Source organism: Apus apus, chromosome 3 (assembly GCF_020740795.1).
Source record: "Apus apus isolate bApuApu2 chromosome 3, bApuApu2.pri.cur, whole genome shotgun sequence".
Lineage (NCBI taxonomy): Eukaryota > Metazoa > Chordata > Aves > Apodiformes > Apodidae > Apus > Apus apus.
The window spans coordinates 64,331,415-64,346,043 of NC_067284.1; the positions used below are offsets into that span (position 1 = coordinate 64,331,415).

Here is a 14,629-nt window from a genome sequence, read left to right on the forward strand (position 1 = left end):
AAAAGCAGTACAAGTAGGGATCAGCCTTTGTATTAACAGACTGCAAAAATACTTGTGAGGTCAAGATGAAAAAAAAATAAATATTTGTGGTAAGGATGAAAATAACAGTGGAAAATGTGTAACAACACAGTTGTTATTTACAGCTACTTTACTTTTCACGGAAATGCCAGTTGTTAACTTAGAGAAGAATTTAAACAAACAACCGACTGCAAATGGCAAACTGTCTTGGTCTTTTCTGACAGGAATTAGTACATCTGGCAGGCTGGCTAATGTAGCTTACAAAGTTAATGATGCCCTGAACATTTTATCTCTGTAAAATACAAACACAGGTTTTGCATATACAAAGCCTGCTTTTCAAGTGCACAGGTAGCTCCTCTCCCTCAGTTTCACTGAATCTTTGATGATTATATAGAAATTTATTACAACAGTGCACACATTTCTTTGCAAATGGAAGAGTACGTCTGACAACCCAGAAGAGACATTTCAGTTGGTTATTTTACACTGAGGTATAGTACATAGGTCATTAAGAGAATTACAATTTATGATCCTTCTGGTTTGGATTTCAAGATTCCATATCTTTGATCTTACAGACTTTGACTTTTAGATTAAACATATTGTATTTTTATGCCAGGAATAAATCAGCTAAGATAAATTCAAGTCTCTCAGTCAGCACAAAAGTTTAAACATTCAGATAGGTAAGTTGTAAAATAATCACATTCATTCAGTTAAATATTAGCCAATAAGATATGGAAAAAGAAGGTACGATGTTGAAAACCACCCTCAGTGTGATACAAAACTATGGGTAAAAAGCTGTGGGACTTTTACCAATGGCATCTCACGTTGCAACAGAGTCCAGTGTGCATTTTAATATTAAATATTTTGAAAAATCAATTATCTCAAGGTTGTAGTGCAGCTGGCACTCTGCCCATGAGGAAGATGTCAAGACCAGTAAGAGAATTTTAAGATAGAAAAGAATTCTCTAAAATGGGTATTTCAAAGACAGGTACTGAAATAATCACTATCAAAAGGCTGAACACAAACTAAACTTCAAATAAAAGAAGAAAAAAGAAAAAAAGTTGTAGGCTCCACAGCATTGGGTATTCAAAATCAGCAAATGGTTTTGAACCAGATTTTGCTTTTACTACACACCTTTTTGAAGGCAGTGTATTAACACATTTCTACCTCTCAGCAGCACTGTGAAAATGAATTTATTTGTATATGAGGCATTCAGACTTAAAATTTAACATTGCAAGAAAATGGAAACACTTCTTTCCGACAATATTTGAAGCGTGTGTAGCAAGAAAGAAGCAGGATTAGATAGCATAACTAATCTGTTCATTGAAAACGGTGTTAGGCAAACAGAGCGTTAACGAAGCAAACAGCATCCCCAGAAAACTTTGGCAGCAGCAGGTTTTTCAGGGCACATTGCACCTGTGGAGCTGCTCTCCATGGTGCAAGGGAATTAGTATCTAATTAACAATCTAGTTATAAGTGTACATTTTCGGTGTTGTAACTACAGTAGCTAAATCTTTGATCTTTGTGTGTAAGTTGCACCTTCCTACCTGCCATACTGCTGATGTAGAGCAGTTTGGTTAATTTGCCATTTAGCTAGAAGGGGTATCTTTGACACACCTAGGCTGGAAAAAGAAAGCCAACCATAATTCAATCAAAAAAGAGCATCTCTAAGTAATTTCAATCAGAATTATACCCTGTCTCTGGTAGCAAACACAGCAGGGCAAGCATCAGAAAAAGGATTGTGTCCATGCAACCTATGATTTAGGCCACTGGGCTTGCCATTACCTAGCAATTCCTTGAACCTGTTCAGAAACCTCAACTTGCAGAATCTTTCTCTCTCCTCTTCCTCCTTCCCACTCACTTCCCAACCTGCTGTATTTTTTTAAAGCACTCTGTGTGGCCACCAGCTAAAGGTAACTGCGTCATCTCATTTAATAAACTCACACACAGCTAGTTCGAGTCCAGTGAAAACTCAGGCCAAAGTTCCCCAAGTTGCAGAGACGTTCAAGAGAAGGATTTATTTTTGCAAGACTGGACCTGGCAGGGAAGCCTGTAAAGCCGGTTATTTTGGCTGGCTACTCACAGACAGATCATTGATCTATAATTTTCAATAACTTTTGTGGTAGAGTGAAACAATCATAAATGTTAGTCTCAGTTTTAGGTATCTATGAATGCTAGATTTGCCCTGAAAGTAACTCACGTGCTGCAAAAGAATCACTGCCACACATGACACTCATCAGCAGGCAAACAATAACTGCTGGTATCAGTGATGTCCTACAACAAAATTAACAGGTAGCACTTCGCAGGTAGCACTCCAGCACCCATATGCCTCTGTGCTTTCATGAGTTTAAGCCACAGGAAATTCTTCTTCCTGTTGTAACGTTCTCAAAGCGATTTTGGATTTCTCTATGGATTTAATGCATTTTTTCCCCAAGAATTCTTGGGAAAATAATCGATCCCATCTGTTAACCTATTTGTAAGCCTTGCCAATTATTTTTATTGACATAGGAAGAAGTTCTGCAAGAAGTTTTAAAAGCTGGAGCATACTGAGAAATACAAAACTATTCCTTCAACAACTTCTCTGGCAAATTGCATTTTTCATAAAGGACAAATTAAACCAGTAACTTCATATGAATTACTGAGACTGTACTTCCACTTGTGGCCATGCCTGGGAGCCTAAATTACACAGGAAAAAAGGCAATGTAACTTGTGTAATTTCTGAAGAGGCTTACAAGATGACACTGTTAGTCTTTCTCTTTTGGACCAGTGGGGACACTCCAGTCAGGTCAGACAGCAAAAGAAGATGCCTTCCTTTCACACCAAGTTTTAGAAGTTTCATTAAAATAGGTGACCAAATAAAGAAGAAGAACTTTTGATGGTTCCATGAAGGAAGAAGCCTGTACTGTGAAATACTCAACATTTAGTAGACATTACAGAATCCACATGGGAGCCTTATACAAATGAATCTTTGAAACTAAAAGGGTCTTGATTCTGCTGTTCATTAAACACAACATCTATCCTCTATACAGGACTAAAAGTAGTTTTTGCATACTGAGGTGTTAAGTAAGCCCTGAAAGAATAAAAGTATTTAACTATGCACATAAAATGCCACTACTTTGTTTTACCTTTCAAATTCAAACCAGATTTTAAAAAGCATGCACTTCCAATGTATATAAAGGTCTTTTAGAAAATGAGTATTTGCTGATGGTACTGTTGCCTGACCACGTTGCTAAGAAATAAAACCTATGGTACTAACGTGTTTTATAATTACACAAGATTGTTATCATGCAATTGTGTACTGAGGGTCTAAAGTCCAACAGACTCGATGTATGGAACCAGACTTCTCTTTTAGAAAGGACTCCTGGCTTTGGATTATTCTCCAAGAAAACAGGGTATATTGAATATATTTTTATACAAATATGTATCTGCTACCTGGTGAGGAGCAACTACTGACAGTAGGAGTTATAAACAGCATATACTAAGTATAAATATTTTAAGACACAATATACTGCTTCAGTTACTGAAAGTAATCAGAAGTCCAAAATACATCTACACTGTTAAAATAAAACTCATTTAAATTCAGCATCTGATTTCAGTTTTGTTCTGCTTCAAATAGCATGTACAAGCACAAACTGAAATTTGTTAACTGAAGATAGTTTAAGAGTTACCAACTAGCAGCAAAGTACCTTTGCTGTTTGTGTAATGAAACTTCTATACTCTAAAGAAATACATTCTGATTAGAAGATACATTATATGCCACATAGCAGAAACAGTCAGAATAGAATATTAGAAAAATCACAACTTCAACTATGTTGAAAATGAGTTTGCCAACATGAAACTCTTATCTTTACAAGCCAAAGCAGCTTTACAAGAAGTCATAATCAGTTTGCTGCTGACATAATCTAATTCAGTCTTGCTGATACCAACAGCATCACGCAAAACACATTTTGTTCTCCAAATATGTTAAAAGAAAGATCAACATATTAATTCTGTACCTTCCAAAACATGAGCCCAGGAAGTTCCACTGTCAAACCAGATGTCTAAGACGTCCTGTCCCTTGACATAATCCAAAACATCATGAGCACCAGCCTATGGGAAAAACAATTACTAAATAACGCAAATAGCATAGTCTGTATCATCAATGGTCATCAAAGCAAGGAAAAAAGTAGTACTGGGTTTTTGGACCAGTTTTGTACAGGCACTGCTACCAACTTGGTGAGTGAACACAAAATAACTTAGATAATTTTTCACAATAGTTTTCATATAATTACTGATGAAAAACCAAAACAGGGTAAGAAAAAATTACCAAAAAAGCCTGAGATGGCAGAATAACACTTTAATTTGTGTGCTAGCTTAAGAGCACAACTGTTAAAGGAACAATAAAATGTTAGGTAGAACTAAATAAAAATTTTAATCTCTTTTAATGACAATGGCTCATCATTTGATTGTGATGGATAATTTGGTTAGGATGTCACTTCTCTCCAGAACTAAAAACAGGGAGGATGGAGATTTCTGCACTAGATTAATGGCACAAATCTGATTGTGTGTATTCTGCCATATTCAGATCTTGTTTTTTGAATATTCCTTTCACAGGATACCTTCTCATGAAGGTCAAGACTGAAAAGAGTCATGGGAATATATGAAGGTTTTATATTATTACTCATCACTGAACTGTCTTAAGCAGTAAAAAAAAAAAAAAAAGTAAAAAAAAAAATAGTAAAATTAGTAAAAAAAGAAAGTAAAAAGATTACCTTTGCTACAGCCTCTTTCGATAGCAGTTGTTCAATAGGAAGAGTCCACCATGCATCTGTTCCTTGCTGCTCCACTATTTTGATGACATCTGTGACAGTTTCACTGTTAGAAGGAAAAAAGGGGTTCATGAATTGATGAGTTAATCATACATTTCTACAAGTATCCCAGATTGAAAGCAGTGACTGATAAAGCGATCAAGATTTTCAAGCTTCTAATTCAGACAAGGCTCCATGAGCTTTCTGCCTGCATTAAAAAGACTTCCCACATTGTCTTCCAAGATGGATAGGGTCTTGTAAAACCTGAACACACAGAACCTGCATTAATTTCATGCAGCTTTTTATGCAAATACACAAAAACTGGGCACTCAGAAAAGATGCCAGCAGCACGAAAACTTCTGAAATTAATTTTGTGTACAACTTCCTGACCTTGGATTTACAAAAACTAAACAACTAATTCCCCCAAAAAATCTGCTCTTTTTGACGATAGGCTTCTTTTCTTCACTGGATAAAGAGACCCTGAGAATTCACGTGGAAATGGAGTTAGGAAATGGCAGCAATTCAAGTAATGTACACATATATATTAGAACTCTGGTTGCCTGGATTCCTGCTTTTCAGCAATACATTTTTTTAATGGTAAGAAACATATATATATATAAAAATGTATTATCACAAATAATACGGGAAATTGAAATGTCTATACTCAGTAGAGGAGTGGTGAAAACAACCATTCAACATACACTCTGCAGGCAATATTATGAATTCATATGGTATAGCACCAGTTAGGACAAAGGCCCTGAAATAGAGAGATACTACAGTATTAAGAAAAATAATTTAAAAAATCAACTAAGCATTTTTTCTGATGTGAAAAGATAACGCAGTCACAAGGCACGAGGTTCTATGCACTATTTATGACACATTCAGTCGTTGTCCCCAGTAGGTAAGGCTATGGGGAATTGATTTTTAGTATCATTTAATGCCAAGCTCAGACATAAATTAAAATAGCTTAAAACCCAAAACAAACTCCACACATTTTTCTTGCTGACTCACAGATCACTTACTACAGAGGTGACTTTTAAAACTTCTGATGTATTTAAGGAGTACAGCAGACCATCATGACTTGCCAGCTTCAAACTAAAAACACTGGCTTACCCCAGATCCAGAGATTAGCTTTTAACTCAAGAAATGAAGATTTAATCAGTTAACTAACTTATTGACACAGTATTGCAAAAGGGGAAAAAGTAAAATAATGAACTGGCATAATTATCTTGAAAACACAAAAAGCAGATTATCTAACTACTTTAGTGTCACTCAGTTTTATATTTGGACTTCAGCAGAGTATTTTTCTGCACTGCTAACAAGTTGAGCTACAACATTTAGTGGATTCTTACATCTGGAGTGTAAGCATGAAAACCCATGTTCTCCAAGAAGATGAAGAAAAAATTATTACTTAATTATATAACATGAGGTGCAGAGTAAGAAGAAAATGCAATTTTGGTCTTGAGTTTTGGAATAAGATTGCAATTTTATATTCACCACAAAGTTGCAATTGACTGCAAGTTTTTGTATTCATCAATGAATCACCAATTAACCAATTTACCTTCTGGAGAGAAAGCCCACTAACCTGTACCACTCGCAAAGCGATGCCAAGCTAGCATACCATCTCCATTCTTACCCTTTCAGGCTAGAGCGGAAATCATTCACCCCCCAATTCAATGATGACAGGACACAATTTACAGCTTTGTGATATATATGTTGACATTTATCTTGGTAAAACAAAACACAGGAGCTCTGGTTCTGAATGGTATCTTTTCCTTTCAGAAGTAATTGCGCATAGGCCTATTTTCCTGTTCTTCTAGCTGTGAAGTGTTACTTTTCCAAGACAAAAGCAAACAACTCTAGTCCTGGCAGATAGCTGGTAAGTATTCCTTAAGCCTTACCTCCCTCAGACTAAAATCTTCAAAAACTCTCAGGAAAAAAATAAATCATATAAGCCAAGAAGAAATTTGTTTGCCTCGGTCCAGACTAAACTATTCCACTGATCTTGGAGAGTCAGTACCTTCCACTGAAGAGGCTGGCTTTACATCCAGACCTGCAATGATGACATAGACTGTAGAACCTGGGAATATTTTAGAAAAAACAGTACAATATTATTTTTGATCCCTTGCCAACAGAAGGCTCCACCTTTGATTCTTCTCAAAAACACTATCGGTGTATTTTTAAAGAGAAGTATGAATAACTAGCTGCCTTCAAGTAAGTATTTCAAGAGCTCTCTCCACAGTATCAATGCCTTCTTATTACTAGTGAAGTCTTAGTCATGGAGGTCACCAGCAGAACACAGAGTAGCTAAATTAAAAAGAAATGCATACCCTAAAATGTGCTTATTGCCACATAAAATGTTAGTGCCTGTTGAGTGATTAATGGAAGAAGTAATTCAGCACTCAGCTGATGGCTCTGGCATCAAATTAGAGCCAGAAAATGTTTCAATCAAGAATCATACCCATAACTAGAACTGAAAAGCTGCCAGCATGCCCTATAAACACTTAGAAAATTTAAACAGGCACTAAGCTTGTCTTCTACAAAACCTTCCCATATTACAGATAGACTTCAGTGAGGGACACAAATTCTACTGATTAATTAATTTTCAATCAATATTTTTTACAGCATTCAACAGGTATTCATTGACATCACTGTCTGTAGATATTTTTAAAAGGGGATAAATCCAGCTACAGACCAAAACTAACAAACCACCCTGGACAACATGTAGGAATACACTCTTAAAAAACAATGCTTTCCAGCAACTGCCTGGTTTCAGTTTGATGACAACAGAAATCTCAGTTTGTCAGATGTTCTTAACTTTAAGTAAAGGATATACAGCCTGAAGTGCCACCAGTTTTCTGACATCTCTCCTCAGTGGAAGACACAATGATTAAGATCAGGCCTATCAACATTTGGAGAAATTAACAAGGGAGGGACCCAAAACACTGTCTTAGTGCAAACTGTATTACCTGTAATGAGGATGAACTGTTCTCCTCTCCATTAGAGTCAGGGGGAGGAAGAACCCTTGCTATCAATCTCCCTTGGGAAGTCACAACTTGTGTACTATCCTAGATAAACCATTACTACAAAACATGAGCATTGCCATGCAAAGGCTTATACTGTTAATTTACAAAGGACAGAATTATTTTCATGACACGTGAACTAGCAGACATGATTATGCTACAGATCAGTGTTTTCAGATTACTAAAAGAAGGTTAGAAGTGTGTTATCTTTCAAGATGTAACAAGTCAATAACCGTGGAGTCAACTTATTATTGACCAGTATTCTCAAGATCCTATCATGGTTTCAAATCAAGGATAAGAACATTTTATCAGTGCAAGGCTTTTTTTCATTATATTCTCTTTCCCTATAGAATGTAAATGAACATTAATAGTCAATTAATTTTTAAGAGGAGACAGTTAAGATCAAAGATTTCCAAGACACCATTTTGGCAAATACTTTTTCCTCCTACCATCTGAAAAACCCATGACAAACAAAACCCTCTCCCTGTTCCTCTAATCTTTTCCCAGGATCCTTATGATTAACTATAAGCAGAGAGAAAGAAATTGCTATGTTTAAGGTATTTGTATAGTAAGGAGAAAGATTTTTGTAAAGTACTTTTACGTAAGGTGCAAGTGAAAACCACCTTTCTCAAGTAACTACTCATCACTTTATAATCTATGGGCTTCAACATGAACATGATAATTCACCAAGTTAGCAATAAACACCATTGTAAAACTTTGACCTGTATTCATACACTATCTAGAAGAACTTGCATTACGTGTCACTCGCTACGTTTTAACACTGAAACCCCTACGGCAATTCACGCTACCACGACACCAGCCAATCACTCTGAAGTCTGATATTGATTATGCTGAACACTTATTTAATGTGTTAACAGAGATTAGGCAGCATTAAGATAGAGTCAGGAGGAGAAGAATACAGTGCCTGATGTTCTCTCGACCCCTCTTCAAACAGCAGTACAGAAACCAAGCTATTTTCTTTTGTACCCGAATGCTGATTAATGCAGCAGTAAGTACTTAGGGTACGGTAAGTTGCTGTTGTTTCTGAATCACTGAAATGTCTTTATATTTTAAAAAGAAAATTAGAGCACAGAGTAGAGCTACTTCAAGAAGAGGTTAGAGTTTTCTGTGTCAAAAATTTAATTTACTTGTTAATCAAAATCACAGAGAAGGGACTAAAGTTTTAGGCATGAGAGTAATCTTTGTAATAGTAATAGTACTTAGCAATATGTGAACAGTGAATTTGTCAAGAATTTATTGCATGAGGTCAGATTAAGTATGTATCTCACATTTATTACCTGATCTGAGATACTACTGGAAATACAAATCTTTCGGTTTACTTTTGGAGCATTTTCTCTCTTCTCTTCCACAAGTTACACAATTTCCTAGAATCAGAATGTTTTGTCGTGAAATCTATTACATTTCTAAAATTGACAAACAGCATAATCATTTATTTGTGCACGTATTCTCTTTAAAGTCTTTTTTCTCCACTGAAGAAAAAATCACACAGAATCTTACCTCCATATTTTTACCAAAAATGGCAATAATCAAAACATGTTCTTTCTTATCTCTTGCATAAGGTTTTGTTATTTTAGGATCAGTTTTTAATTCCTGATCACAACATGGTGTGGCGTACTCTACATAAAGAATCTAATCATCAGTAGTGTATTAAATTTATAACCAGCGACGGTGCCATACAATCAAATCTCTTTTAGGGCCATGGGGGGGGGTCACAGCAGCAAACAGGGAAGACTCATGGAGGTTTTGCATCAAAAGCATAGCATATAAGATTACAAACTAGATTTTGGCTTTCAAGTTTCAAAAGACATGATTGTGTGGTAAAAATATTCTGCTAGAGATGAGCACTTGCATCTTAAAAGAGAAGCTTTCTTCAGCCTTTCACATGACAAATTCAGGGGAAATTCTCACAGACAGAAAACACAGAGGTTTATTTTAGGGATTTTTTTTTTTTTTTTTTTTTTTTAAGTCTTTTCACAGGTGATAAATAAACGGGATCACTCAGGATCGACCATTGGTGCTCTCATATGTAACAGCAACTCCATGTGGACTACACTGACTTCCAGTGGAGATGCTGTTACTTTTGATAGCCACTCAAAAACTGCAGAGCAGCTGCTACTGGAAGCATGTTTATCCAGCATTCAGGATACGAAAACCGCTTTTGTATTGAAATGTAAGTTATTTACTGTTATTTTAATTATATCTATTATTCACACAATCTGATAGCGAAGCATATTAAGTGTTAGAAACATACTGGCAACCTATTGCAATATGATTTTCAAAATGCTAATGCAAATGCAACAAAATATTTAGGCTTAGCTGTTTATTTCAGTAAGAACTGGTGTCCAGGAAAATGACCTATGAATTGACAGACTGCTTTCTAAATTTGCCTGTCATTTCTATAGGCCAATATTCTGTGCACTTTTCCTACTCTGATTACAGAAATCTGCCACAGCTAACTTTCAATGAGTGGTTTACACTTTTCTTTGAAAATGTCACTTCTACCATAAAATATGTTAGAAGTAATGAGTACTGACTATAAATAGGCATCAGAAGCTGTCAGTCAAATGAAATAAATTTCAAGCATCTTGGCATGTCTCTTGTTCTCCTAAATGCCTCTCATTTTTCCCCAGATCAGTCCTAACCAAACATGCCATACTGTCCCTTATTCACCTGACTGCTAGGCCAATACCTACAAACAAAGATCAAGTTGTTAAACTATTGCAGGAAACGCCCCAACTGCCACAGATTGTACAACTCCAGCAATAACCTTACACAACTTACAAAAGACATGCTTTTTTTACACAAGTCACTGGCATGCAAGGCAATTTTAGTACAACCTAAAGGAATTCACATACATGCCTCCTTTCAAACGTTTTATGTACCGGCTGAGTCGTCATCTCTCTGTTCTGAAGGAGCTCTTCCTTCATGGTTACCCTTCGCATTTGACTGCCAACTGCTAAGCTGCTTTTCATTATACTCTTATTTTGTGATTAAACTATGTATTTAACAGGCAAGCACAAGTAACACACTGAAGCCTACTCTGCACATAGACTACCACAAGTATTCCTCAGAAGCTGTGACTTATTTTCTTTATGTGAACATAAATTTACTTTTTAATACAGTAACAGTTTTGCAGGTAAAATAATTTTACACCCCACAGAGCCTCCATCCATTTATTTCCTGATAAGTGTCAGCATTATTCAGGTACTATAAACAGTGATGGTTATTGTGGTCTTTTCTCACAGTTATTGCCTATCATGAGAGAGTCAAAGTACATATCTGTGCACCTACACACCCAGTCACCTTAGGTGAAGCTAAGGACTAACTGCTTAAAGTCCATTCCCTGCTCTCCACACCCTAAGCCTCACCTACTTCTATACCTATGTGCTCAGCCCAGCCTCTGGAGAACATGCTGGATTCTCTGCAGTATATTTATTCAACACCAGAACAAAAACAATTCTTCAACACCACTTAAGTTAATCTCCACTGGGAAATCTCACTATCCATAATCAATTTGCACAAATGGTTTTAAGGTTAAGATGCATAAAATGGAGTTATACTAGCATATTTCAAGATAGAAAACAATTACATATATATACAATGAATGTGGATGTCCACAATACTACCTCTATGAAATCATCTCTTGGAGGATATGCAGAATTTAAAAAAAGCAGATCTCTTAGTCCTTAAAAGACAGAAAAGGATCTTATTTGGTTGAGTTTTCTTGTTTTAAAGCATAGCTTGGATTTCCTCCACATTGTATTACCTGGAATTCCTGAAATGCAGTGTTTGCAATATCTGGATACTGTTAACCAAAGATGGCAGAGTAAGGCTAACATCTGAAGTTTCAGACACACCAAATCATATAGGTAGAGGTCATTTACTTACACTTATTGAAGCTGCCCCCTCAAAAATGCTCTGACTTTATTTTGCAACAAAGTGCAATTATTTATTCTGTAACCGATTTGATTATTTCACTTCAGACATCTATCACTTACTCAACTGCAAAATGCTATTTTGACAAAATGCCTGTATCACTCAATTCAGTGCTACAATTAAAATTACAGTTGCAGTCTGTTCTTACTAAAACTTGCTTTTTACTCTTTGTTTAAATGCAAAGGCCAGTGAATACTACTGACAGCTCACTTCACTTGAAGATGAGGGATGAAAGCAGCAATTGCTACCAAGGAGACTATTCAGATAACTTCAGTATCTAAGCAAATTTATTCCCATTATTTCCCTACAAGTCACCTTCAGCAACAATTTTTGATTGTTTTAATTTATAGCTCAATTACTTCTGTGTATAAACAATTAAAAGCATGTGCTTATAGTTAGGTAGTTACAAGTTTTATAATGTGTAACCACAGCACAAAAGACAGTGCTCATTCTTTCATTTTTCAGCATATAAAGCCAGCCAAATACCTGTTTATTAAGCATTCTCCCGTGTTCTTCTGATAAAAAACAGGAATTGGAACACCCCAGCATCTTTGCCGTGATATACACCAGAAGGTCCTTCTGTCCAGCATTTCGAGCATTCTGTTCACTGCAGATGTAGGAATAACTCTCACTTTTTTCAGCACTTCCTATAAAGGAGACAGTGAACATGCCCCAGCATTCAAACATGGTTTATGCTACCAGTAAAAAAAAAGCTACAGGCCTACACTGCCCCCCCCCCCAGCCCAGTATTGAATAACATGTTCTCAGGCAACTGCCACATTTACTGTGTTTTCTTCACCACGTGCTGCACTTCAGTAACACACTTTGAACGCTGTAGATACTGTACATGTCCCCACAGAGCAACCCAGGCTTTGTTGCCAGCTTTGATTCTCCAGCAGACACACCCTAAAGTCAGTTAGAAATGGCATCAGTATCTCTACCTGAAGTTTAATAGCTCATTGTGCCTTGTCATGTTGTCTACTTTGAAGCCCCATCTCAATAAATACTGCCTGTACTACAGAATGTGAGCTACCACTCACTCCCAATCCTTGCCAAATAACCATGTTTTCCTTCACTCTAAGTAAATATGATTAGGGAATAAACTCCTCATGCCCTAATTAGAATGAAATCAATGTTACCCAAAACAGCCTAAGGTGTGGGGCTGATTTTTTTAAGGTTTTTACAAACATAACAAAAAATATGTTTTAAAGTTACTTAAAATAAGACTATGGCAAAATTAAGAGGGGATCAAACAAAGATGTCTGGCCATGCAAGGCTACCACAACAACAAAAGTAATTTTAATAGTGACAAAATCATCTGATTTTATTCCTCGAAACATTCTATTTTTAAAAATATGTTGGGGAAAATAATTCAGTAGCTCTAAGAAGCTTATAAATTTCCTACAAAAACAATGAGCAAATATGTCAGTCAATGTATTTATTCTGGATTATACCAGTATTGACCAAAAAATTACATCATTCATCACTTATACAAATAATGAACATTTTTCAACTACTGTCTGTAAACCCTAGAAAAGAACATATCCTAGAGTGAGCTATATTAAGATTGTTTTGCTGAATCCAAATGGCATCAGCTGTCTTTAAATGCCTCATAAGAAAACAAAATGACATACCTGTGCTGCAGCCTTCACACTTGCTGTGTTTACAAACCACTGCTTGCTGGCACGAATAATCATTGGTTTTTTAGTCCTCCAATCATATGGGTAACTGTGCACATACTTCTCCTCTTTTAACAGACTCCCAGCTGCTTGAAGCATCTGAATGACTGAGAGAAACAAAATCAGGCTAGACTAAAATCTGACTGGAACATACTGCTACTTTTAACCTCAATTAATTTATTCCTATGATCAACATGTAGTAACAAGTGCCTGTACCTCATCCATATTCAAAATACGTTCAGTTTATATGAACCCTCAAAACAGATCTGCAGAAATATAACTTATAAAGTAACAAATGGCTAAACATCCAATACTCACCAGCTTCATTCCCCTCTTCAAGGACATTCTTGTTTTGCAGTTCAGGACCTGCAGCTTCAGTGAAAAACCCACTTTCATCCACAAGGCAATCCTAAAAATAAATATGTTAATCATGTTGCTAAAATACCATGTGGCAATTAATTAGCTTTTTGGCATTCAAACATGAGTTAAGTACTCTGCTGAGTAAAAACTTATTTGATGAATAGCAAAGTATGCTTCATTTAAGTACACTTCAGACCTACTGAACTGTTAGTTAGTAATCTACCAGGCAAGTGAATTTTACACATCAGAAGAAACAAGCACCATCACGTTTGCAGATATGCCACAACTGTCTTACACCAACTCACCAGTTAGTATTCAAAATTAACACTGAAAAACTAAAACAAAACAAAACAAAAAACCCCCAAGAAAAACCTCAACGTCAAAAAACACATCCAGAAATATGAGCACTATCAGGCTTTGGAACATCTCTAGAGCCACCTCATTAAAATGTCAAAAGAGAAAAAGAAACCTCTGCGTCTTCATTTCCATCAAACACAAACTGAACATGCGTAACTGAACTGTATTTATGTATGTGGCTTAAAACAAGCTTTGCTGGAAAACTAACAATGACCTACGTAACTGTTGGTTTACTGGTCGTCAAGATAACAGCTTCAAAAGCCAATTATGAGTACTGAGAGCCAATACCTGAGAACTGTTGTCTGTGTTACCCTTCAAGAAACAAAACCAGAGAGAGAAGAGAAATCTGATTCTATCCTACCACTTCCGTGTGAGCTTTAATTAGCAGATGGATGAAAAACTTTTTTTAAGGATAGTCCTGCATTCCTGCAGGTTATTAGTGATACTCACA

At 36.1% G+C, this 14,629-nt stretch overlaps 1 protein-coding gene across 1 annotated transcript in view; it reads right to left on the reverse strand.

Annotated features, from left to right (window-relative positions):
• The window catches only part of IARS2 (isoleucyl-tRNA synthetase 2, mitochondrial), a 31,810-nt gene that overhangs the window by 10,772 nt on the left and 6,409 nt on the right, over positions 1-14,629 (reverse strand). The window contains exons 10-14 of the mRNA XM_051614506.1: positions 13,780-13,870; positions 13,417-13,568; positions 12,269-12,429; positions 4,767-4,869; positions 4,011-4,104 (exon numbers count right to left, since the gene is read on the reverse strand). Coding sequence (XP_051470466.1) covers positions 4,011-4,104; positions 4,767-4,869; positions 12,269-12,429; positions 13,417-13,568; positions 13,780-13,870 — 601 coding nt within the window. The remainder of the gene's footprint in view (positions 1-4,010; positions 4,105-4,766; positions 4,870-12,268; positions 12,430-13,416; positions 13,569-13,779; positions 13,871-14,629) is intronic.